The sequence below is a fragment of the Poecile atricapillus genome, chromosome 22 (genome assembly GCF_030490865.1).
Source record: "Poecile atricapillus isolate bPoeAtr1 chromosome 22, bPoeAtr1.hap1, whole genome shotgun sequence".
NCBI classification, from domain to species: domain Eukaryota; kingdom Metazoa; phylum Chordata; class Aves; order Passeriformes; family Paridae; genus Poecile; species Poecile atricapillus.
The window spans coordinates 8,169,277-8,193,877 of NC_081270.1; the positions used below are offsets into that span (position 1 = coordinate 8,169,277).

Genomic DNA, 24,601 nt, shown 5'->3' on the forward strand with positions numbered 1-24,601 from the left:
ATGAGCTTTAAACCAGGCTGGTTTTCCAGACCAGGTTGGGATTCTCTGGAAATTGGTTTGGAGATGGAGGAGCTCTACGGGGAGCTGCAACACCTTGTCAAGCCCAACCAGGTCCCCAGGAGCAGGTGTCCACCACCCCAGCCCTTCCCTGTGTCCCTCTCCTATCCCTCTACAGGATCTCCCTCACCAAACTGGCAAGAAAAGCCAGGAAACTGGTAAGAAACACACCTGAACTCATCTTGGCTCCTGGACAGCCACCACAAGGTGAGAGACTGTTTGCTTATTCCCAACCTGGTCAATAAATTATTTATTCAGTGTATTCATGATGCTTTTGTTTCTCACCCTGGTGCTGTTACTCTCTGAGAGGTTACAGAGGTGGAGCAGCACATGAAGACTAATTCAGACCAAAATGTTTATTTTCCAAACAGTTTGGGACAGCCAGGGATGCAGCTGGAAAGAGGCAGCAGCAGGAAGGACCAAGGGCATGTGACATTCGTGGTGTTCAGGTACCTGGATAAGAGAGAACCTGGCCAAACACCTGGGTCTGGCAGAGCCAGTTTTTATGTGGTGTGGGAAAACTGCATGTTAATCAACTCCAGCAGGTGACCAATGGTTTCTAGAGAGTCTTGCTGGGGCAGCTGCTTGGCCAGGTCAAAGGCTTTCATCCCCACCTCCTGGGCCTGGAATAGGACAGAAGAAACACCCAGGAATTGTCAGCAGTCTGGCTTTTCTCATGGGGTGGTTAAATATCTGCTGAGGCTCAATGTGGGAGCAGCTTGGAGTGGATCCAGGCTCCCTTTCTGAGGTGACCTGTACAAGCTGCTTTACAGGAGAGCCTAAAGCTGCCAGCAGATCCCATATTTAGGATCCAGTGGTACAGACAGGAGATTACTGCCCCCAGCCTCCTATACTGGACATCACCTCCTGTCTAACACAGCTCTTCTGAACAATCCCAAAGCTTTGTCAGGGAAAAAAGAACCAGCTGTACTGACTCTGAACTAAGTCCTTAATTTCTCTTGATAAGGAACTAAATATGGTAGTACTTCCAGGGATTAGACAGTCTCACAATTATAAAGCTTTGTCTTTTTTTTTTTTTCAAACAAATTCAAATTTGTTTGTGTCTCCCAAACACTCCCAAGTCGTGGCTTTCTGTAATACAATGAAGAGATCATTAATATTTCAACACAGTATTTTTCACCACCTGTATTTTCACTCCTCAAAACTCAGGCTGAGCTCTGACCCCAAGCAGAGGGGCCTGATTTCCAGATGGTTTCTGATCATCACTTCCTCAAAATCAATTCTTGGTAAAGCAAAGAACTTAGTGGTCACCTGTGAATTTTTAAGCCCTAAAGATACAGGAATGCAGATTTCAAACTGGAATTACAGACTCAAATAGACTGAACCTTGAACTCAGGGGAGTCTGTCTCAAGGATAGCTCTTGTGAGCCCCATGTCTTGCTCTGTGTAACCCCTGAGATCAGGTCTAAAGGCAGCTACACTGCCAGGATAGCCCAGATAAAGGATGAACCCAGAAAATGTGGATAACGGCAGGATCCACTGGTCTGGCAGAGACCAAAACACATCCACCAGGATTCTCAGTCTTGACAGAGTGCAGGTCACAGAATCACGGAATAGTAAGAGACTTTAAAGCTGATCTCATATCCCATGACAGGGACATCTACAAGAACAGGTTGCTCCAAGTCCTGTCCAACCAGGCCTTGGATACTTCCAGGGATGGGTCAGCCACAGCTTCTCTGGGCAACCTGTGTCACAGCCTCACCACCCTCACAGGGAAGGATTTCCTCCCAGTATCCCACCTAAGCCCTTGATTTGAGAGCTATGAGGTACTTTGTCCTTGATCACCAGCACTGTGGGCTCAGGAAAGGTGCTGGGGAACAAGAGGACCAGGAGACAGGATGATCCCCAGAGCAGTTGGCCAGTTCTCCTGAACCCTTTCAGACACAACCTACCTTGGCTAAATCCAGGGCCAGGTAGTGGATCATGGCCAGGGCATGCAGCACTCTGGCTGTTTCCCCAGGATGCTGCAGTGGTCCCTGCTCCCGGACCTTCAGCACCGCCCACAGCACCTGCGTTCCTTCCTTGCACTGGGCTTCGGCTGCATGGAGAAAGAAATGATCCTGATGGATGGATTTGTGCAAGAGAATAGATTCAAAACTGCCCAGCTGGCACTTCTAGACAGCAAAGCATTTCTACTACAAACATCAGCATGGTCTGAGGGTTGGGAGGCCCTGGCACAGGGTGCCCAGAAAAGCCGTGCCTGCCCCTGGATCCATGGAAGTGTCCAAGGGCAGGTTGGACGGGTCTTGGAGAAGCCTGGGATAGTGGAAGGTGTCCCTGCCCATGGCAGGGGATGGAATTAGGTGAACTTCAAGGTCCTTTCCACCCAAAACAGTCTGGATGTCCATGATCCCAGCTTCATGCAAATTCCACGCCCATGAACAGGACTTCTTTCATCCAGTCAGTGTTTGCGTTTGTCAGCCTTCAGAGAGGATGTGGAGTCACAACAGCTGCAGGAAAAGAACTATTTTTCTACTCCTGTAGAAAGTCTAAAAAGATAGTCTCCTGTAGCCCTGTCTTAGTGTTCTTCCTACTCTGGGAACTCCTGATGGAGGTAGTGCCAGGAAATGGGATTTACAGAAATGTCTCTCTTATAATCACAGAATCTCAGACTGCTTTGGATTGGAAGGGATCTTAAAGACCATCTCATTCCAACCCTCGACCATGGGCAGGGGTACCTTCCTCTAGACCAGGCTGCTCCAAGCACTGTCCAACCTGATCTTGAACATTCCAGGGAGAGAAGTTTTTATTCCCTTTCCTAACAATGTCCTTATTAGCATAGATGGTAGAAAGAAGCCAAGAACCAGAGTCTGATCTGGTTTCAGGGAAGCCTGAGGTAGTACCAGGGGCACACTGATGCTTTCTGCACCTTTATGTGCCAGTGAGAGACTCCCCAGCCTTTCTCCCAAGAGTACTCTCCTGATTAATACATCCAATTATCTGTACAGGCTATTTCATCATGTCCTGCTGCTCCAGGAGGGAGCTGTACCCCCACCTAAGTGAGCTGAAATGTCACATCCATTATTAAATGGAGATGAAGGAGCTGCAGAGAAATTAGAATGTTCAAGTATCAAATTGAACCAGGGGAAGTTTACTTGGAATACTGGAATGAATTTTTTTCATGGAAAGGCATGTAAAGCATTGGAACAGGCTGCCTAGGGAGATGGTGGAGTCACCATGCCTGGAAGTGCTCAGAAAATGCGTGGATGTGTCATTTGTGATGTGGGTTAGTGGTGAACAGGACAGAACACTTGGCATTGCCATTAAATTCAGCCTCTGGAAACACCATGCCAACCCCAACACTGCCAACATGATCTGTAGGGTGCAGGGACTCTTTAACGCCCCACTTCCCAAAGGTTTTGGAGCAATAGCAGCTCTTACTCATCCCATCCTTGATGCCTTCCTCATCCTCAGAGAACGGTGATGCTTCTGCCTGGGCCCGGAGCACTCGCTGGTGCCTTTGAAGGGAGCTCAGCAGCCAGTCATGCCAGAGGCTGCTCACCTGACAGGAAGCATGGGAATTATTTCACTCCTATGAATCCCTGGTATTCAGTTGTTCTTCAGACAATGTCCCTGCACAGGCCTGTCCCCTCTGCATGCCTGTGGGTCAGTGAGCTAGGCTGGATGTTCCCAGAGGGATCACACAGCTCCTCTTCCACACAGCCCCAGCTGGAATTGCTCCCTTCTCCAGCTGATTAGGGATTTTCACCTAACTTGAACAAACCTAACCAAAATATTCACCAAAAGATAGTTGAGTTGAAGTCTGGGACAAGAACGGCGGTAGATTTTGAAGCTCTCAGCATTTTTAAGTTTTGAAACAAAAAAAAGTCCGTTTTCTTTCAGTTATTAAATCAATTAGACAATTATTACTTTCCTTGCTTGATCAATCCATTCTGAAAATCTTTTATCACTGATACTCAGTGTAAATTTTAGGTGGCTTGTTTGTATCCCACTCTTCCCTGGATTTAGGAAATCATCAGAGACCCTCTGTACTGGTGGGACTCTAAGCCTTGGCACAGGAAGTTTGGTAGCAAAGCTGGTTTTTAACAAGGTTTGGCTGCCCAAACTGAATTTATTAAGAATTTTGAACTGATTACAGGATTAATGTCTCATGGTTTTAACTCAGAGAATTATTTATGTACAAAAAGGTTCTCTGGGATTGATCCTAAAAGGCAGCAATAACACTTGATATGGTCACCATCCCATTGAAAGGAAATGGAAAAACTTTGGAAAGAGCACCGAAACGAACTGAGAAAAAGTTAGAGGATGATTTTTAGTTCTACCAACCTCAGTATAGAGTGAGTTTGCTGCATCCATTTTATTCTGGTGGAAGAAAACGTTTGCCATGTGGAAGTACCCTCCAGAGACCTCAAGAGAATTTAGTCCAAACTCAGCAGTAGCCAGGTAAACCTGAAATCAATATTAAACAAAAAATAAACCCCAGAAGGTTCATATTCATGTCAAACCTGGGAAGTTTTTCATTGTGATTAATATTGCAAATGTTGGAGTTTTTTAATGTGTAAATTATGCCTAGTAGTGATTGGAAAATGTGGTGCTTAAAAGCTGCTTTTTGAGGGTTATGTAAATGAATGACATACTAAAAACTCTCTTTGGGGGTTATCCATAGGAATGAGGTATTAAGCTGTATTTTGGGGGTTATGTAAAGGAATAAAGTATAAAAACTCTATATTTTGGGGTTATCCATGGGAATGAGGTACTAAAGAATTGTATTTTGGGGTTTATCCATAGGATCCATAGGAATATACTTAGTTCACGGGGTTTATCCATAGGATCCATAGGAATATACTTAGTTCACAGGGTTTATCCATGGGGACATACTAAAGAGCTGTATTTTGAGATTGATCTGTGGGAATGCAACACCCTAAATCCCCCCTGGCTGGGGCAGAGGCACCTGCTTGGTTCATTCTCTAAAGTCCAGGGCAGGTTTCCCACCTCCTTCCCTCTCCCTGTGCCACCCATCCAACCCACCTCTCCCAAAGCCCATCCTGCTGCTTTCCCAGACCCCCAAGTAGCCATCCCCCAGAGCCCTGGAGGAGCAGTGGGAGGGCAGTGGAGCATTCCAGCTATTCTGAGCTGGCGTGTGACTCTCAGCAGATCCCAGATACACAGCCAAGGTCCAGGCAGGTCCTGAACTTGCTAAGAGTTAAAACTTCTTACCTGGTGCCCTTTCAGGCACCACATTCAGGGAATTAAAAAAAAAAAAATAAACCAAACAGGATTTTGAGAATCTCCAAAGCCTTTTGGGAGATTCCTTTGTGGGATTCTCAAATGCCCAAAAGGCTTCTAGACTAAGCAGAGACAGAGTTGTGTGTTATAATAGAAAGGGTATAACTCTTCTCCCTTTATGTCATCATTTACACCCACACAAAACCTCTATCAAATTCCACAGGAGTGGGTATACATCACTTGGCACTGGATAAATTTAGTCTACATGGGACAGAAATAGGATGTGGAGAAGTTCATCTGGCTTTGGAGGATCAAATGACAGGCAAAGCATTCTCAGGAACACAGCTGGCAATGACCACTTACAATGTAACAAATTGTCTTCATGGATAAAGAGGTGGAACTGGGGAAAACATCATTGAACCAGATAATGAAATAGAGAAATAAGGCCTTAATTAAATAATGTGTGACAGAGCTGGGAAAGTATTGAGGAAAATAACAGCCAAAATGCAAATCATCTGTGGAATAAAAGGCAACTCTATCAGTTTGGGGCAGGAATGTCTGGGCATCTCAGCACTGTAATGAAGTTGATGGAGAAATTTATAGGGACAAGCAATAAAGACAAGGAATATCAGGAACATATGAGTGACTCATGAGTGACTGAGGGAGGCTCAGCCTGGAGAAAAGGAGGCTCAGGGGTCACCTTCTGGCTCTGCACAACTCCCTGACAGGACAGTGCAGCGGGGGGCAATCAGGCTCTGCTCCCAGGAAATAGGGACAGGATGGGAGGAGATGGCCTCAAATTGTGACAAGGGAGGTTCAGGGTAGGATACTGGGAAAAATTCTTCATGGGAAGGGTGTTCAAGTGTTGGAACAGGCTGTGCAAGGCAGTGGTAAAATCACCATCCCTGGAGGTGTTCCAAAAACATGTGGATGTGGCACTCAGCAACACGGGTTAGGGGTGGACGTGGCAGTGCTGGGGGAATGGCTGGACTTGATCATGGAGGGCTTTTCCAACTGTAATGGTTCCATGATTCTCTGTCACTTCACAGGAAGAGGGATAACTGGCAAAACACATCTTTAGCTCACACATGGATCCACAGGTGTCTCAGGTGTCTCAGTTCAGGTGTCTGTGATGTAAACTCTCTCAAAACCTAAAATCTGCCTGTTGGCATTTCCACATCAATCTGCGAGGAGAGAAGGAATTAAAATGGAAGAGTTCCTTGTTCCTGTATTCTAAGAGACTTACGTCATTGGCCAGGTGATACAAAGCCTGGTCCAGGTTTCCTTCAGCAATAGAGAAAAGCCCAAGCCCATGGTGTAACTTAGACTGAAGAGCAGCACTGCAGTCTGGGGTTTGGAGGATGATCCACTGAGCTTGGGAGAGATATTTGGCTGCCTGTCGGAGACGGCCAGTGCCTAGAATGACATGTAGGGATAATCAGAGAAATAAGGAAGATAAGGAGCATTTTTTAATCTGAAAAGTGAGAGAATATTGCTGGCTGTACCTTTGGGGTAGCTTGATATAGAGATGCAGTTTGGGGATTGCCCACTTCCTTCCCAAGTGCTTCTGAGTTGCCCAGGTATCTAAAGTCTCATTTACAGACAGGTGAATGCGTAGAGAGCTCCAAAAGGAGCCAGAAACCACAGAATTTCAGACTGATTTGGATTGGAGGGGACCTTCAAGCTCATCTAGTTCCACCCCCTGCCATGGTCAGGGACATCTTCCTCTATCCCAGATTGCTCCAAGCCCCATCCAACCTTGAACACTTTCAGGGATGGGCCAGCTACAACTGCTCTGGGGCACCCTGTGCCAGGGCCTGCCCACCCTCACAGAGCAGGATTTCTTCCCAATATCCCATCTGACCCTGCTCTCTGGCAGTGGGAAGCCATTCTCCCTTGTCCTGGCACTCCAGACCCTTGTCCAAAGCTCCTCTCCAGCTCTCCTGGAGCCCCTTTAGGCCCTGGAAGGGGCTCTGAGGTCTCCCTGGAGCCTTCTCCAGGTGGACACCCCCAGCTCTCCCAGCCTGGCTTCATAGCAGAGGATACATTGCACACAATCTCTCTGGAACACGCGGCCTAAACAGGTTTACTCCAAGCAGGCACTGATGACTCTCACTTTATCACACTGGAATTACTCACAGCATTTTTTCTCCCTGCTCTCACCACACCATTTACGGCACCCCCTGAGCCAGCTCCATTGTGCCAGCAGAGCACTGTGTGTGCTCCTGGAACGGCAGTGATTTACAGGGATCTCTTGCAAGGAGAGCAGCTCCCATGCCCTCATTTGCCATGCTTTCCAAAGCACACAATGAGAAAAAGCTCTGCTCAGGCAGAGCAAGATTTGTGAATGAACTAGGGAGTTCTTTGGGTGAAACGGCCTCTGAAATGTTTGCTGGTTCCCTGAGATAAGAACAACCAACCACCCTCTGGAATTTAATGCTTTGGAGAGTCATCTGAGGCCACAGAGGTAAAGAACAGACTTTCGTACAGCTTCTCCTGTGGGAATTGGTGCAGAAGGAGAAAACATTTAATTTGATTTCATTGATCTCCTGAGTGCTGAGAGATTCTTTTCCCCAGAGCCACAGAAAAGGGGTGTGAGGGTGCGTGCATGCGTGCATGTGTGTGTGTGTGTCTGTGTCTGTGTGTGCGTGTCTGTGTGCGTGTCTGTATGTCTGTGTGTGTGGGATGGTTCAAATCTTTGCAATGCCCTTGAGGTAGAGCAGGGCCCAGAGCTGCTCCTTTCCAGATAAATGGCAAAAGGAAACGAGACACCTGACCCGGGAGACCTTGCCCTTGCCAACATTCCCATGTTGACAATGCTCACCTGTGGAGGCCTCAGCCAGGAGCAGATAAATGGGTACAAGCTGCACAGAGCCAGAGCCAAACACTCGGGAGCTGAAGCGCAGTGCTTGTAGTGCTGCAGGAATTGCTTCCAGGGGCTTCCCTGCCCACACAAACCCCTGGGCTGTGCTCAATGCCACAGCAATGAGGGATTCCTGCAGGGAAACAGAGCAGGGGAAGAGTGAGAAAAGACAGGAAGAATGGAAATCACAGAACCCCACAACTGTTTGAGTTGGAGGGACCTTAAAGCCTATCTCATCACATCCCCTGCCATGGGACACCTTTCACTAGACTAGGTGGTTACAGATGCACAGGCTCTTTTAAAATTTGGGTTTTCAAATTATAAATCAGCAATTGCAATGTAGTTTAAGGCTGTAATTAATAGACAGACATTAAAGCTGTCATATTAGAGCATTTTAGAGTCTGGCTCCGTTCCTGCTTAGACCAGGAACAGCTTTGGACATCCTCGCAGGTCATGTGGTATCTTCCCGGACGAAGAATCCTTTACGCCTCCTGACAAGGTCTCATAAGGCTGCAGCAATAAAAGCTGTGAAGCACAGAAAATGATCATCACAAGGCCAGAAAGGAGATTAGAGCCAGGGGCTCCAGCGTGACTCAGAGCCAGCCAAGCCCTGTGGTGCCAGCATGGCACAGCTCCAACTGCTGGAGACATGGCCTGGGAGTGAGGAGAGGGCTCCTCACAGGGAACTGCAGCTTCACCCCACTCTCTCCTGGCTGGTCCTGGGCTGGGATTTTGTCTGCAGAGTCTGAAAACTGGTCAAAATCAGAATGTGTTACACTCAGCAAAACCATCCCCAGCCATGGTTGGCGGAGCAGCAGCTTCTGCAGTGTTTGGGTTTGTCAGAATGAGTAACTTATCCTGTACTTATCCATGTATAGCTGGTCCCTGCCTTTTGCTGTTCCTATCAGTCCACACCATTTTGCCTCTCCCCTGTTAGCAGCAGCTGATGTAACCCCCAGCTCCACAAACAGATGTCCATCCTAATTCCTGCTCCCTGCCAGGAGCTGTGCATACTGTGCCCTTACAGGGATGCCAATGAAAAACTGCCAGGATCCTTGTAAAATAGCAGAATCTCAGAAAGGTTTGGGTTGGGAGGGGCCTTCAAGCTCATCTTTTCCACCCCCAGTAATAGGAAGGGACACATTCCACTAGACTAGGTTGCCCAGAGCCTCATCCAGCCAGCTACTAACACTCCTCCATCAGCTTTTCATAGCAGTGGTGCAGCAGTAAAGCTGCCTGGGAATCAGTGGTGCTGCAAGAGCTACCCTGGTTTTCTCATTGGGACACAAAAACCAGTTCACCCCTTTATCACCCTTTGCCTGCAGCTGGGGCTGAGCTGGGCAGAGACCGATCTCAGAGCTCTTGGAGGCCAGGTTTTGGCATTTTGCTGAGCTTGAACTGTTTGGAGTGAGGCAGAGTTGTGCCATGGGTGGAGGAGCAACTCCAGGACAGAGAGCTCCAGGAGACCCTGTGAGTGTTTCCTGGAGATCTTGGCTGAGGTAAAGAGACACCTTTTTGGATAAATGAGATTGCCAAAGAACACAGCCCAGAGCAACAGCCTCTGCTCCAGTGAGGCGAGCCAAGAGCCAGAAAACACAGAGCCCATTCCTGAGCTATCTAAATATGGAGAGGGGAAAGGCAGGTTTTCCAGAGAAGCTGTGGCATCCCTGGAAGTGTCCAAGGCCAGGTTGGATGGGGCTTGGAGCAACCTGGGATAGCAGAATAGTGGATAGTGCCCTTGGCAATGGGTGGAATGAGATGAACTTTAAGGTTTCTTCCACCCCAAACCAGTTTGGGATTCTGTGAAACACAGACTGTGTCCAGGAAGCAGGTGGTACCCAGAAGAAAACCAGAACATTCTTGGGGCAACAGCAGGAAAAGATGGTATTTCTCAGGCTGCTTTTTCTGTCTGTGCCAGTCTGGTGCAACCAGTGCAGACCCTGGTGTGTGGGCATCACCCAGATTGGCATATGGGAGGTGATGGAGATTTGGATCATTCTTTTTTTACTCCTTCTCACTGGTATCATTGCTGCTTCCCATGGCCTGAAACATCTGCAGCAAGGACAAAGCTGGGGGCTGGACTCTGACACAGCTTCCAGGAGGAGAAGGAAGAGCAGGAGGCAAGAGGAGCCCTGGAGCAGTGAATATTTCCAACCACAACTCCAAGCCTCAGAGGATGGTTCCCCTTGGCCTTGCCCTGGTTTTCCCCTTGCCCCTGGCTCTACCACTTTAAGCTCTTTTCTAAGTGTGTTACAAGTTGAGGTTTCTCTGAAGATGCCCCCACACGGTTTTTGGGGTTTGAGAGGGCTGAGGACCCCAACTCTGCTCCAGGTGGGAGCAGTGGGCTGGGAACACACTCAGGGCCCAGTGCCACATCCATTATTCACTCTCAGGCACCAAAAGCAACGGTGTGTCTGAAGAAATGAGGATTTCAGGAAGAGGAAAGGCTCCAGTGAGCTGGAGCTGAACCTGCAGTCAGAGCAGTGCTGGAACTGGCTGGGATGGATCTTTTCCCATGCCCAGGAGCTGTGGGGAGCTGACATCATGCAGGCAGGTGAGGCTCTTCTCCAAACAGAAACTTGGAGTTCTGTCAGTTTGGAGGTGCTGTCTGCAGGCACCCCCCCTGGCTATGTTGACAGAAGCAGATTTCTATCAACAAAGCTTTGGAGCACAGACGAGGAATTAAACCCATAAAACCTCCCGGCTCCCAGCTCCCTGCTCCGTGAGCCACAGGGCATTTGGATGTGCCCAGGTTTCCCTGTGTCCTGACTGAGGCTGGAGCTCTGTGTTTTCTAAACAAACACAGGGCAGGAGTGGGTGAAGTACAGCAGAAATGTTCAAAAAGCAGTGAACCCAAGGCAGGCTTTGGGCACAAGGATTTTTCTCTGGTTACCATGAGACTGCAGAGCTTTTCCCTCAATTCCAAAGGCCTTTTTCGCATCGAATCCCAGACTGATTTGGGTTGAAGGAACCCTAAGGCTCATCTCATTCCACCCCCTGCCATGGGCAGGGACACCTTCCACTATCCCAGGCTGCTCCAAGCCCCGTCCAACCTGGTCTTGGACACTTCCAGGGATGGGGCAGCCACAGCTGCTCTGGGCAACTTTCCACCCTCACAGGGAAGAACTTTTAAGCACTTTTGTTGGATCTGGAATAGGAATGTGATGCAGCCAGTGAGACAAGGCGCTAAATAATTTCCCTCCCTCCAAACACCTCTGAGCCAGCCCAGGCCCAACTTGGCTGCTCCAAATCCTGCTGAACACAAATGAACTTTTCCTCTTGCTGAGAAAGCCAGCAGGTAAACTGAGGGAATTTCACTGTCTCCCTCCTTTCTTTGGAGAGAAGGAAAGCGAAGTGTCCCAGCACAGACTGTTCTCAAAATCTATTTTATTTAAATAGGCTCGAGACAAAGGTCAAAGAACAGATGATGCTAAGGGTTGTTAAGGAGCTTATAAAAATCTCCACTTCCAAAAAACCCTGGAGTCTTCTCTCCCTGCCTTGCCCATGGAGCCATTCCAAGCCCAGGCTCCAGCTTCAGACTGCTGTTTTCTAACCCAGTGTGAATCCCAATCAAGAGCGACTTTCTCTCCACTAGCCCCATCTTCCTGCTGTCTTTCCCTTCACCTAATTAAACTAGCAGATTAACTTCCAGCTAATGAAGGAGCACTTCCCTCCATGCCATGTGGCCTGTTGGAGTGTATGGGGATAATTTTAGTTGCAGTAAAGTCAGTGATGTAATCAGTGTCAACATCAGTATTCAATAGCAGGGGAGTTTCTTGGAACAGCTTCAAGCACTTCTGGATGCAAAATCCTGTCACAACCCCATGGCACCCATTTTAATGCTCCTTGCAGGTTTTATAAAGAACACCTTAAACAGAACCTGGAACTAAGGAAGTTTTGCGTTTTCCCTTTGGGACACACTGGACTGACACACTTTCTGTGGACTTTGCTCAACAGTCTCACCTGTGATTTTCAGCCAGATAGGAGTTTCCAAACCAGCCTGTGATGTCATTGTCCAATTCCTATAAAACCAAAAGGAATCTGCTGCCTAAAGCCTGTCATGAGGTCTCACCAAGCAGGACTTTTGCCTTTGGACTTCCTTCATCTTTCTGGAAGCTCCCAAGAAAGGTGACAGCAACGAGCTGATCCCCAAAGCCACACAGTTGGGCCAGAAACACCTTAGAAATAATAATTCATGTAAAATTCAAAAGATTAGGGATGTTCTCCTCAGTGGCACCATTGGATTGTTCCAAACCCGCTGTGAGCTGCCCTATTATTCTGTGTCTGGGAGTTGCTATAGAGGGAAAATTAATTTCCATAGGGAGAATTTTCAGGGTGGGTTATTTTAGTAACAATGCAGAACAGCAGCTCCTGCCACTCCATAAGCAGAAAAAGAAGGAGTTACAAACCACTGGGGCCGGAAAGGAGCTGCACATCTGCACATCCCTCAGGCCTGATGGAGAAAAAAGGCTGCACTTAGTGGGAAAGGGTGTTCCAAGCTGGCCAGGAAAACAAAGAGGAGGGACTTGGTTTCTTTGCCCCTTTTCTCTGGGAAAGGGGATACCCTCCCATCAAATGGCCTGGAAGAAGCAAATCTCATCTGGATCCCAGACTAAACAGGATGATGGACCAATCCTTGGCAAGGTGGGAAATCCAGGATTGCTGCTGCCTGAGGAAGATCAGGACACCAAGTAAACACTGTGGAAAATACTGGAGGCTCAGGAATGACAGAAAGGATGCTCCCACACCCCTTATTTTTGAGGTTTTGTTTTAAAAAAACAACCCCCAAATCTCTGCAACCAAGTCCCAAATCAGCCAAGGAGGAGTCATCCTCTTCCTTGGGAGTATCCAGAGGAAAGAATTCTAAAGGGGTGGATCCTGTGAAGGCAAAACCCCTTCTTGGTTTTAGGCAAGAAATTCCTTTCAGTTTTATAGGGATTGGGCAGTGACAGCCCAGGCTGCTTTGAAGACTCCTGTTGTGGCTGAAAATTCCAGGTGAGCCCAGTCTGCCTCTGGTGTGTCCCACCCTGTACAGCCAGGATAGGGAGAGGAGTTGGAATTCCATCCCTGGAAGCACTTTGAAGTTGTGCTTGTTCCTCCTGTACCCACCTGTCTCCTCAGCAGCTGCTCCTTGCCATGTTTTCTGTCTTTTTCAGAACGGAAACAGGGCTGGGGCCCAAGGACTGGGATGAGCAGGTGGCAGATATGGCCATGGATGCCGATCCAGTCGGTTCTCTGGTGGGAGACATCACTGGCAAAATGAGGGGAGAAGGATACTGGTATTTGCTGGGATATTATATAAGGGAAGATTATTCCCTGCTGTCTCTCAGGGCTTTCTCCACAACAATTGCCCAGAGCCCCCGGGCTGCCTGCAGGGTGCCCAACAGATGATATTTCCAAGTATTCCCATTTCACAGCACTGTCCTGCCACATCCCCACAGCTCTCTGTGTTAAAATCTTTATTTAAATCACCCTCTGAACTCCTGATACAGCTAAGTTTGAAATAATCCCTTGATTCCAACACTGGAAAAACAACAACCACAAACCAACCCACCCCAGTCACTGTGGGAACAGAGAATATTCTGGAACTCAGTGTCTGCTCTGAGGGTGTGTGAGGGATGTTTGTGTGACGCTCCAGAGCTCCCAGCTCTGCTCCCTGCCTGATGCAGGAGCTGCTGGAAGGCAGCAGGAGCATTCCAGGTGAGTGTGCCTACTCCAGTTCCTGCTGCCCTGTTGGCTGAGTTCCAGCCTAGGCCTTCTCCAGGTTCCCAGGCTCCACCCTGGGTCTGGTCCCTGCCTCCCGAGGCCATCCCTACGTGTTGAGCTTTGTCCCAGACCTCATCCCTGTGTCCTGGGCTTTGTGAGGCTTGTTTGTCCCTATGTACTGAGCCTCATCCCAGGGATAATCCCTGCCTCTCGCCTGTGTACCAGACCACACCCCATGCTTTGTCCCTGTCTCTCTGTCCTTGTTCTGGGCCTGTTCCTGCATCCTACTTTTCATCCCGGGCCTTCTCCATGTGTCCTAAGCCTCATGCTGTGGCTGGTTCCTGCTTCCTGGGGTTCACCCTGGGCCTTTTTCCCATGCCCTGTGTCTTATCCTAGGCCTCGTGTCCTTGTCCTTTCTGTGGGACAAGCCCTGCCTCTCGTCCTGTCCCAGGTGTGTTCCTGCCTCCTCCTTCCTGGGCCTCATCCTGAATACCAAGCCTTATCCCAAGCTTTCTGCTTGTGCCTCGAGCCTCATCCTGGAGCTAATTCCTGCCTCCTGCCCCTGGACCTCACCCTGGGGTCTCTCACCAGTAGTAGGTGAGGCGGCAGCCGGGGCAGCGCAGCGGGGCCGTTCGGGCCCCGCACAGTTCGCAACGCGGGAGCCCCGCCATGGCCGGCCCTGAACCCTCGATGCGTCCCCGGTTGCCGGGGTGACACTTCCGGTGAGACGGGGTCCATAACTTCCGACAAACACGCACGACGTTGCTGGCGTTCCGTTGCCGAGACAACACTTCCGGTACGGGGAAACACACGTGACACACGCGATTTCCGGCGGGCCGTGCGGGCCGGTCATGGCGGCGGTGGCGAAGGAGGAGAAGGACAAGGACAAGGACGAGGACAACAACGTGGATGCGGCGGCGACCGAGGGCCGGGTGCGGGCTTGGGCGGCGGCGCAGGCGGCACGCGGGCGGCGCGTGGCGCTGGTGACGTCAGGCGGGACGCAGGTGCCACTGGAGGCGCGTGCCGTGCGCTTCCTGGAGAACTTCAGCAGCGGTCGGCGCGGGGCTGCCTCGGCCGAGCGACTCGTGCGGGCGGGGTACGGTGTGTGCTTTCTGCACCGCGCCCGTTCCGCCTTCCCCTGGGCCCGCGCCCTGCCGCCGCACGGGCCCGCGCTCCTCGACGCTCTGTGCCTCACCCCGGGGCCGCCGCCCGGCGTGGCCGCCGCCCCCGCCGCGCTGCCCGCGCTGCTGCCCGCGCTGCGCGAGTACCGGCGCGCCACCGAGGCGGGCGCGCTGCTCCCCATCGAGTTCACCGGGCTCGTTGAGTACCTGGCGCTGCTGCGCGCGGCCGCTCGAGCCCTGGCGCCCCTCGGTACGGAGGGAGCCCGGGCGTGAGGGCACGGGGAGAACCAGCGGGACCCAGGAATCAGGGACAGGGTGGCCACCGGTTCGTAGGGCACAAGGCAAGAGAGGATGAAGCCCCCAGGGGGGTCTCCAGTGTGAGGGAGCCCAGGAATGAGGGAACGGGGTGGTCCTGTGTGAAGATTAAGGATGAGGCTCTCGTGGGGGTCTCCAGTGTGAGGGGACGGGTGGACCAGGAACGAGATGATGTGATGGTTGTGGGGGAAAGGTCGAGGGGCGTGGGGTAGATGATAGAAGCCCCGCAAGGTGGCCCCAGGGCCCAGGTATGAGGTGATCCCGGGGCCTGTGGGGCTCTGGCATGAGGGGACAAGGGGGCTAGCTTGCTTGGAGGGCTCCTGCACCCTGGCATGAGGGTCTCGGCTGTCCCTGGAGGCTGTTGAGGCTTGGGAGGAGGGGACGATACAGACCCAAGTGGAGAACAGTGTGTCTGAGGGGACCCCAGGGTGGGATCCGTGCTGCCCTGCTCAGGATTGTGCTGGGGGATCCCTGAGGGAGGCCCTGGTCTCCCCTGTTTGATGTGTGTGGGTGGCAGCTCGGCTGGCTCTGGGGTGACAGGGACAGGCCATGGCAGTGGGGGACAGCAGTCATATTCCCACAGGCTCCAGTGTCATGTTCTACCTGGCAGCTGCCGTGTCGGATTTCTACATCCCGGTCTCTGAGATGCCGGAGCACAAGATCCAGTCCTCAGAGGGGCCCCTGCAGGTGAGGCCCCCCTGGGCATGGCTCCCTCTGCCACCCCTCTCAGCCATCCCCTCCTTGCTTCCAGGATCCTTCTCCTGAGAACTGGCTGTGGATAAGCCTGGGAAAGCTGCAAAGCTGCAGGTCGTGTATGTTGTTAGAGGGAACAGGAGGGTGAGATCCCACAGGGACGGTACCCTGGAAATCCTGAAATTGCATTGTTTTATTCTTATCTTGCACTGAGGGGCCCAGATAAGAGGACAGGGCAGGATCAGCCCTGTTCTCCTTTGATCCAGGTTTATTTTTAGGGTGGGATGAAGGGGTGAGTGGTGCCATGGGTTATCTGCTGGGAGGTCAGTGCTGCTCTGTCTGATATGAAACAGCTTCAACATGTCTGCAGTTGTGGTGTGGCTCATGAAGAGGGGCCTCTGGTGCCTCCTGCTCTTCTGACTTTGTCCTTTAAAGTCCTGTGCTTCCATGGAGATGAGGAGAGGGTGGGTCTCAGAGAGCTGAAATGCTCCAAGAATATCTCCTGGAGTACTTGAGCTGCTGCCTTTTGTCTGGAGAGAGGTTTTTGAGAAGGGCCGGGGGTGCTAGGACAAGGGGGAATGGTTTCAAACTGACAGAAGAGATTTAGATTGGATATTGGGAAGAAATTCTTCCCTGTGAGGGTGGTGTGGCCCTGGCTCAGGTTGCCCAGAGAAGCTGTAGCTGCCCCGTCCTTGGGAGTGTTGAATGCCAGGTTGGTTCAGGCCTGGAGCAACCTGGCAGAAGGTGTCCCTGCCCATGGCAGGGGGTGGAATGAGATGGCATTTAAGGTCCCACCCTAACCCTAACCATAACCCAACCCTAACCCAAACCATTCCATGATTCTGGGATCCATGTTGCTCGTACAAATGACAGTCCAAAACTGCAGCACCGAGATCTCTCTCAGAAATGGGACCAGGTGGCTCTGGAATTCTTTACATAAAAAAATACCAAATGTATTTAATTAATTACTTTCCAAGAAGTTGCTGGGCTTCATTATTTATTGTTAGCATTGCAAACGTGAGGCCTGGCCTGATTCCCAGTGATGGATCCAGAGGTTGGGAAACTGGAGGACAAAGTCTCCTACTGTTTTTCCCCGTGCTTTAGTACTTTCATGCCTCATGAATTTCAAGGAGTTGATACAGGGAAAGGTGAAGGTATGATAAACTACCTGAATTCTGGAGAGCTGAAAACTCAGATTTATGCAGTTGTAATGCTTTTTTTAAATCTTCTCCCCTCATGTTTATATTCCCCCAGTGTGATTAGCTTTGGGAATGCAGAGTTCCTGTGGCGTGGCCTCAGAACCCCCTGACTGCGAGCACCACATGGATAATTTAATTTAAATTTAGTGTAATTTGAACCTTACATTGTGAGGGCTGCCCAAACACTGCCTTGAAAAACTTCCTGGTGTACATGGAATATGAAACAAAGCTGGAATTTCCCTCTTTCCCATCCCATCTCTTAATAAAACTCCCTGTAATGTTTTGACTGATTTTTTCTTTTTATCTTTCTCCACTGCAGATCACAATGAAGATGGTGCCAAAAATGCTGTCACCCCTGGTCAGAGACTGGGCTCCTGAGGCCTTTGTGATTTCCTTCAAACTGGAGACAGATCCCCAGATCCTCCTGGATAAATCTCGGCAGGCTCTGGAGAAATACCGGCACCAGGTGGTGGTGGCCAATGTCCTGGAATCCCGGAGAACATCTGTCATCATTGTCACCAGGGACTCACAGACTCCCTTATCCCTGTCCGATGAGGAAATAGCACAAGGCATGGAAATAGAGGAGAAGATTGTGAGTTACCTCCAGGGCCAGCACACGGCCTTTATAGAGAGAAAAGGTTGAGGAGCAGCTCAGAGGAAACAAGGGAGTTGTGCTGCAGAGGGAGTGGGACTGGACTGATTGCCTGTCCAGGTAAATAAACCAATCCCCACGGAATACTAAGGAGGGCCGTCCAACACTGTCACTTTTATACAGCTTGGTCATGGCTATTGTGGCTTTGTAAAAGAGAAATACATGGGAGTGAAACCGTTCCAAAGGATATTTGTCCTCGTGTCTAAAGGAGGAAGGGAGCTTCCATGATTCTGTCCCTTGGGCTGGGAGAGCTGGGGGGATGAGAAATGATTAAGATCTTTGTATATAAAGAATTTCTTCAATCTCCCTCTTTGAAGTTTCTTTTACAGTGGCTGGAGGAAGGAATGGGGCTTTGCAGGAAAGAAAGATAAGTCTTATGACTGGAGTGGGGAATCATCTGGTGTTGAGAGAGGATGGTGAAACCAGGGTAGCAAAAAGGACAATGAGGTGACAGAGACTTCAGGGGAGCAGCTCTTGTGCCAGGAGTGATCCTGGAAGAGATCCCATGTTCCTAGATTTCAGGTGCTGCAGCAGCGTCCCTAAAGCAGCTGTTTCAAAGGTTTTCCTTCCATCCCAGGTATCTGAAGGTTGCTTTGCTTCATATTCCATTTGCACCAGGAAATTTTTCAAGGCAGTGTTTGGGCAGCTCTCACCAAATAAGACTCAAGTGTCACTGCTCTGTAAACAAAAGCAAGGCCACATTTGGCACAGACCACAGAAGATGGATCCAAGCTTGAGGCCAAGGTTGGAGAAGGGGTGTCCTGGGAAGGGAATGGAGCTGGGAAGGGTCTGGAGCACCAGGAGCGGCAGAGGGAGCTGGGTGGGGATCAACCTGGAGAAAAGGAGGCTCAGGGGGACCCTCTGGATCTGCACAGCTCCCTGACAGGAGGGGGCAGTCAGGGCAGGGGGGTTTTGGGCTCTGCTCTTGGGGAACAAGGGAGAGGATGAGGGAACAGCCTCAGGCTGTGTCAGGGCAGGTTCAAGGTTGGATATTGGGAAAATTGTGCATGGAAATGTGCTCAAGTATTCATGCAGGATGCTCAGGGCAGTGGTGGAGTCACCATCCTTTGAAGTGTTCAAAAGAAGTGTGGATGTGGCACTTGGGGACAGGGTTTAGGGTAAACATGGCAGTGCTGGGGGAATGGTTGGACTCAGTGATTTTGGAGGGCTTTTCCAGGCTTATTCTCTGACAGCAGAAGGGATGGCAGTGATTGACCCTGGGAGGGGAAGCTTCCTCTTGGCTGTGTGGGTTTAGAGCTGGAATGTTTCTGGTTTTATATAAACCCTCTTCCATCTGTTACCAGCTTCAAAGCGTGTGTTCCTCATGCCTGCAAGAAACTTAGCGGCAGCTCTCCTGCTGTCCAATGTGTGTCTGCTCACGGGCTGTCCTCAAAATAGATTCATTTGGATCCTGGAAAGAAGGACAACAGCATATGGGAATGCTGGAAACATTTCCAGAGGCAAGACTGCTCTGGGTAAAACCATGGAGTGTTCAGGAGGCAGAAGTGATTTTGTAATAACACCAATCCTCTGAAAGTGAGGGGTGCTCAGCAAACAAGGAAAAAGGCAGAAGAGCACGAAAAGAGCACAAGGATGGGATTGGTAGATCCCATCAGTGATGGGAGAAGTCCAGGTTGATCAGGAGGGGAGAGATCCAGCTGGTAATTGAATTAGGAAAAGGAACTCACAACTTCTCTGTGGCTAGGTCTGATAAGGTGAGTAAGCTCTAAGAATTGCCTGTCTTCATCTCCCAGTATGTAATTGATGGGAATGTTGAATCTAGGATTTTCCTTGTGTTAGTTTGGAGCCTCTGTAGACAGCTTGGATGGGCCAGCAGGGATGAAAGTGTAAAAAGTTGTTTAAGTTGAACATGCCCTTGCCGGGAGTATTGGGACAAGAGTTGGGAGAAGTGCCACCAATGGTGTCTTCAGAGTATCCTGGAATTTCCCAGAGGTGGTTGGGAAGGAGAGAAATAATCTGAGCTTTTTGAGGAACAGATTGGGGCAGTGGGTCTAGGGAATCTTGGGGTTTCATTGGACTTGGGAACAGACTGTGGGCTTCTAGCATTGTGTCTGCCACTATTTGTGAAGTACCAGCTGGGGAGATTCCCTAAGCTCAAACTGAGACAGCCATCCCGTGTAAGGAATGCACCTCTTCCATGTGGGAGGTTTAACCAAGCCCACAAGTACTCCCACCCTGGCAGTGTTTGGGCATCAGCACTCTGCAAATGCCAATTGTGGTACCTAAGTTGGAAGTGGCTTCTGTAAGTCCAGGATCTGTCCATTGCTTTCTGAGGATCCCAGAGAGCTCAGTGGAAGATTCACTCGCTGAACTCTGCCGTGTCCCTCTTCTCCATGTCCCGGTCTTCTCCTTTCTTACCATCCCCTGGCACAGTGTCTTCAGCCAGTGAGTCAATTTTTCAGGATGGACCTACTTAGCTCTTCAGTTCCTCAATCTTATGGCGTCATCTTTGGGTTTCAAGGTGCTTTAAAGCTTGTGTCATTCCACCTTCCGCTAGCTGAGGTTGCTCCAAGCCCCATCCAATCTGTCCTAGAACATTTCCAGGAACGGGGTAGCCACAGCTTCTCTGGGCAGCCCATGCCAGGGCCTCCCCATTCACAGGGAAGAATTTCTTCCCAATATCCCATCTAACCCTTCCCTCTGGCAGTGGGAAACCATCCCATCTTGTCCTGTCACTCCATGTCCTTGTCCAAAGTCTGTCTCCAGCACTCTTGGAGTCCCTTGTAGGAACTGGCATGGTCTCTAAGGTCTCCCTAAAGCTCTCTCTTCTCTAGGCTTGGCTCCATGAACTTGGCCTCTTTCCCTTCAGATCCATCAGATTCGCTTTGGGTTTAGAAGAAAATCGGGGGAACTTTTGGCCCCGTTTGGTGACCCGGGGGTGACCCCGGCGGGAGCGGCGCTGCGCCCGCCACCGGCCGCCAGGGGGCGTCACGGAGCCAGGAGGGAGCGTGGGGGCGGGGCTTCCCGCTCCACGTGACGTGCTGGGGGCGTGGCCTCAGGCGGCCCAGTCACCGCACAGCTGATGGGCGCGCGGCGCGGCGGGGGGCGTGGTCTGTTGACATGGTGCCGGGCATGTCCGTCCCGCCGCAGGGCCGCGCTCGCAGCTCCGGTGGGTGTCCGGGAGCGGCCGGGGGGCGTCGGGGGCCGGTTGTATCCCCGGGGCCAGCCCAGGGGGCGGTTCGGGGTATTGGTTGTACCCTCGGCACCGGACGACCCGGGGGGGATTTCGGGGGAGTCGATTGTACCCCCAGGATCGGCCCGAGGAGGCCGAGGTCCCCGCGGTCCCCCATCTATCATGGCTCCTCTCGCTGCCCCGCAGGCCGAGCTCTTGGTACCGGCGGACACCATCCGGCGCTGGCTGCAGGTGGAGGGCGCCGAACCCACCGCCCCGGCCGAGGAACACCTGGGTCTGGCCTGGCGGCTTCTGCGGCGAGCGGAGACCCAGCTGGGCGAGCTGGAGCGTCGGCGGGCCCAGGACATGAGAGACGTAAGGGCCGGAGAGCAGGCCCGGCTGAGGCCTGTCCTGGGAAGGGAACGGAGCTGGGGAAGGAAGAATCTGAGAAGTGGCTGAAGGACTTGGGGAAGGGGCTCAGCCTGGAGAAAAGGAGGCTCAGGGGGACCATCTGGCTCTGCACAACTCCTTGACAGGAGGGGGCAACCAGGTGGGGGTCGGGCTCTACTCCCAGGGAATTGGGACAAGACAAGAGGAAATGGCCTCAAGTTGTGCCTGGTGAGATTCAGCTCGGACATGAGGAGAAATTTCTTCACTGAAAAAGTTGTCAGGTATAGGTAGGAGCTGCCCAGGGCAGTGATGGTGTCCCCATCCCTGAAGGAGTCCAAAGAACAACTGCATGTAGCACTCAGTGCTCTGATCTGGTGACGAGATAAGAGTTTTGTCACAGGTTGGACACTTGGGAGCCTTTTCCAACCTCAGTGGTTCTGGGATACCCCTGGGGTTAACCTACCCAGGCCTATATCCACTGATCCCCCTCTGTGCAGCAGCAGGTTCAGGTGTGTCATCGCTATGCTGCTGCCCTTGGGAACTTGGGGTTTATGTCCCCATTCCTCATATTGGGCATCAAAAGCACTTGATGAGCTCAGCAGCTCCCAAAGAGCCATGGTCAAACGCTCCCCACATCCCAGCACTCCCATAGCTTCATGACCTCCTGAACTCTCAGTCAAAGTTTTACCGTTCCCAGGTGTTCCAAAGGCATAAGACAATTGTCCTGCAAATATTTGAGGTTATCCTGTAAACAGGATGGGTTGGAGAACTTTTTGTGCTGCTGGCTCACTGGAGGCACCAGCAGACATGGGAATAGCTGGATTTTCTTTATTCCAGGTGGAAAGCTACATGGGCTATGTCCATACGCTGATGGAAGAGCAGGATGCCATCGCCTCTGAATATGAGAAGGAGAATGAGCAGCTCAGGTTGGAGCTAGCACAGCTACAGCTGCAACAGGGTAATCCCTTCCTTCTGGAGTGTGGGCCCTGGGAATGCACTGGCAGGTGTTTGGTCTGCAAAGCTTCTTAGAGAGCTGAGCAGTGTTTTTTAGGGAGTTTGCAGTGGTTTGTTGTTTGAGAAGTTGCTGAAAGTGGTAATGAGCTGTTGAAACAGATTTGTAATTGATCTGGAGGTCCTTGCCTGCTTTTACTGCCTTTATTCAGGGAGTTTGGCAGGTTCTCCATGTAGCTCTACTGCTGCACGAAGCATCTTCCAGAGCCTGTTTGAAGACCAGAATTGATGGTGCTCTTTGGTTTCCAGCTCTAAATTTTAATCTGTTGCTTCCACCAAGTCAGTGAATTTGCTCTTGGCTTTGGTTTACACAGACTCCACATTTTTAAAAACAATGTGAGGGACAGGAATTGTTTGTTCTGGCAATTCAAAAATTGGGTGTGCTCATTGTCACGGAATTCCAGGATGGTTTTGTTTGGAAGAGACCTTAAAACTCATCCAAATCCATCCCCAGCCATGGGCAGGGACGTCTTCCACTAGACCAAGTTGCTCGGGGCCCCTCAGAGTTTCAGAAATTTTGTTTAAACAAATAATTTCACCTATTTAATTTGCAATAATTTATTTTTAAACTCTAGGGTCACTTTTGCTAGGTTTAATTCTTGATTTTCTTCAGTCTTCTGTTGCACTCTCAGTGGTGCTCATAGTCCATGTCACCATTAACTTCTTCTGTGAGCTGTATTGTCCTGGTCCTAAGATAAAATTGGGGGTGATGGCACAGCTTGGAGTTTCTTTGTAGTTCAGGCTTTGGGGCAGAAAATACAGGAGTTCGGGGGAAATTTTGAACATCAGTTAGGTTTTCAGGGAGCACATCTGGTGGTGTGACACCAAAGATGGAATCCAAAGATGGATTTACCTAAAAATTTGATGTCTCTGGGCACTTAAAGCCGTGGTTTTTGGTGAAAAGGCTGCTTACAAAGGTTAAAATGAATAATGAGCTCTTGAGAGTCTTGCTGTGGCAGAAAACTCTGTTCCTTGTTCTCTCCCTTTCCACAAGGTGGCAGGAGAAGGACAGAATGTCCCCAAAGCTGGAGTGCGGCAATTTCTTCCTGGTGGCTCTGCTCCTTTGGACTTTCTCCATTTCTTAGGGATTCCTGAGGATGTGGAACAATGAGTACCCCTGGATTGGAAGCTGAGATCCTTGTCTGTGGATCTCGGTGTATCCAGGAGGGATTGCTGGTTGCCATCCAGTTGTTCTCAGTGTGTTGTCCCTGAGGGGGTTTTGTGTCTTTGGTGCTGTAGAGTGTTTCTGGAGGGATTTTTTTGGGGTATCACTCAGATTTTGAAGTTCAGGACTTGTTGACTCACTGCTGGCATTGGCTGCTGTCCTGATATGTGTGTGGATAATTTAAGAATCTGGAAGCCCTGCTTCCTCTGGGCTGTCACCTGCAGGGAGAGGTGCAGCACCGAGATGTTTTGGGTCCTTGTAGAGCACTTTATTGAGTGACTGTTTCTTTTATCCAGGGTCATCAAATCCAACCGTTCCTCCAAGTGCCACATCCACACGTTTTTTGAACAATGCTAGGAATGGTAATTCTACCACTTCTCTGGGCAGCTGTGCCAGTGCCTGACCAGCCTTTCAGTTACTATCCAACCTGAACCTCCCCTGGCACAGCTTGACATCGTTCCCTCTTGTCCTGTCCCTATTACCTGGGAGCAGAGCCAACTGGCTGTCCCCTCCTGTGAGGGAGTTGTGCAGAGCCAGAAGGTCCCCCCGAGCCTCCTTTTCTCTAGGCTGAGCCCCTTTCCCAGCTCCCTCGGCTGCTTCCCGTAGGATCTGTGCTCCCTTGCTCCCCCTGTTATTTTTGCAGGACACCTGGCTGTCTCAGCAGGCATAGGATGATCCAGTGGATTGGGCTGGAGAAGAGGCTTATGGAAAGACGGTATCTGGTCTGCTGGGATTGTTAAAAATGTGGGCAAGGCAAGAGGACAGGATGGTATTTGGTAACTTTTGGAAGCACTGAAAGGAGAATGGGAAGGGGCAGCTGGGGACTGGTTCAAGCTGGTGATGCAAAGGAGGGGCCTGAGCTGTGAGTGATGCAGGGTGAAGGACAGGATTGGTGCTGATACACCTGAGCTGAGAGCTGGGGAAGGGAGCCCAGGGAGTCTGAGCGCACTCCTCTTCTAACAGCAGACTTGATCTGCTAAAAGCTGTTTTATAAAATCATGGAATTATGGAACGTGTTGGGTTGAAAGGGATCTTAAAGCTTATCCCATTCCACCCCCTGCCATGGGCCGGGACACCTTCCTCTATCCC

At 50.6% G+C, this 24,601-nt stretch overlaps 3 protein-coding genes across 12 annotated transcripts in view; 2 read left to right on the forward strand and 1 right to left on the reverse strand.

Annotated features, from left to right (window-relative positions):
• Positions 1 to 435: 435 nt before the first annotated feature.
• On the reverse strand, positions 436 to 14,635 carry ZMYND12 (zinc finger MYND-type containing 12). Its single transcript, XM_058854836.1, has 8 exons — positions 14,422 to 14,635; positions 13,237 to 13,378; positions 8,089 to 8,260; positions 6,511 to 6,680; positions 4,365 to 4,487; positions 3,459 to 3,579; positions 1,970 to 2,115; positions 436 to 680 (listed from the first exon to the last, which is right to left on the reverse strand). Exons 1-8 carry the CDS (start codon positions 14,502 to 14,504, stop codon positions 561 to 563), a joined length of 1,077 nt encoding a protein of 358 aa, XP_058710819.1. The 5' UTR covers positions 14,505 to 14,635; the 3' UTR covers positions 436 to 560.
• On the forward strand, positions 14,622 to 18,120 carry PPCS (phosphopantothenoylcysteine synthetase). Of its 10 annotated transcripts, none has more exons than XM_058854839.1 (3): positions 14,641 to 14,765; positions 15,853 to 15,956; positions 17,481 to 18,120. In XM_058854839.1, the coding sequence occupies exons 2-3, from the start codon at positions 15,864 to 15,866 to the stop codon at positions 17,802 to 17,804; spliced, it is 417 nt and encodes a 138-aa protein (XP_058710822.1). In that variant the 5' UTR covers positions 14,641 to 14,765; positions 15,853 to 15,863; the 3' UTR covers positions 17,805 to 18,120. The 10 variants fall into 10 exon arrangements, with proteins under 10 accessions (XP_058710825.1, XP_058710822.1, XP_058710829.1 ...); XM_058854838.1 differs by having other exon boundaries at positions 14,643 to 15,204; positions 15,880 to 15,956; XM_058854837.1 differs by having other exon boundaries at positions 14,644 to 15,204.
• Positions 18,121 to 18,937: 817 nt separating this feature from the next.
• CCDC30 (coiled-coil domain containing 30) overlaps positions 18,938 to 24,601 on the forward strand; it is a 39,123-nt gene continuing 33,459 nt past the window's right edge. Inside the window, exons 1-4 of the mRNA XM_058855461.1 lie at positions 18,938 to 18,957; positions 19,456 to 19,528; positions 21,154 to 21,321; positions 22,174 to 22,294. Coding sequence (XP_058711444.1) covers positions 18,938 to 18,957; positions 19,456 to 19,528; positions 21,154 to 21,321; positions 22,174 to 22,294 — 382 coding nt within the window. The remainder of the gene's footprint in view (positions 18,958 to 19,455; positions 19,529 to 21,153; positions 21,322 to 22,173; positions 22,295 to 24,601) is intronic.

Excerpts from the sequence above, each read along its gene's own strand:
- ZMYND12 (XM_058854836.1), bottom strand. The coding sequence starts at position 14,504 with ATGGCGGGGCTCCCGCGTTGCGAACTGTGCGGGGCCCGAACGGCCCCG. Across the intron at positions 2,116-3,458 it reads AGGCATCAAGGATGGGATGA|CCGAAGCCCAGTGCAAGGAA; the intron begins GTAAGAGCTGCT and ends TTCTCCATGCAG. Across the intron at positions 681-1,969 it reads TGGCCCTGGATTTAGCCAAG|GCCCAGGAGGTGGGGATGAA; the intron begins GTAGGTTGTGTC and ends GTCCTATTCCAG.
- PPCS (XM_058854837.1), top strand. The coding sequence starts at position 14,685 with ATGGCGGCGGTGGCGAAGGAGGAGAAGGACAAGGACAAGGACGAGGAC. Across the intron at positions 15,205-15,852 it reads TCGAGCCCTGGCGCCCCTCG|GCTCCAGTGTCATGTTCTAC; the intron begins GTACGGAGGGAG and ends ATATTCCCACAG. Across the intron at positions 15,957-17,480 it reads CCTCAGAGGGGCCCCTGCAG|ATCACAATGAAGATGGTGCC; the intron begins GTGAGGCCCCCC and ends TCTCCACTGCAG.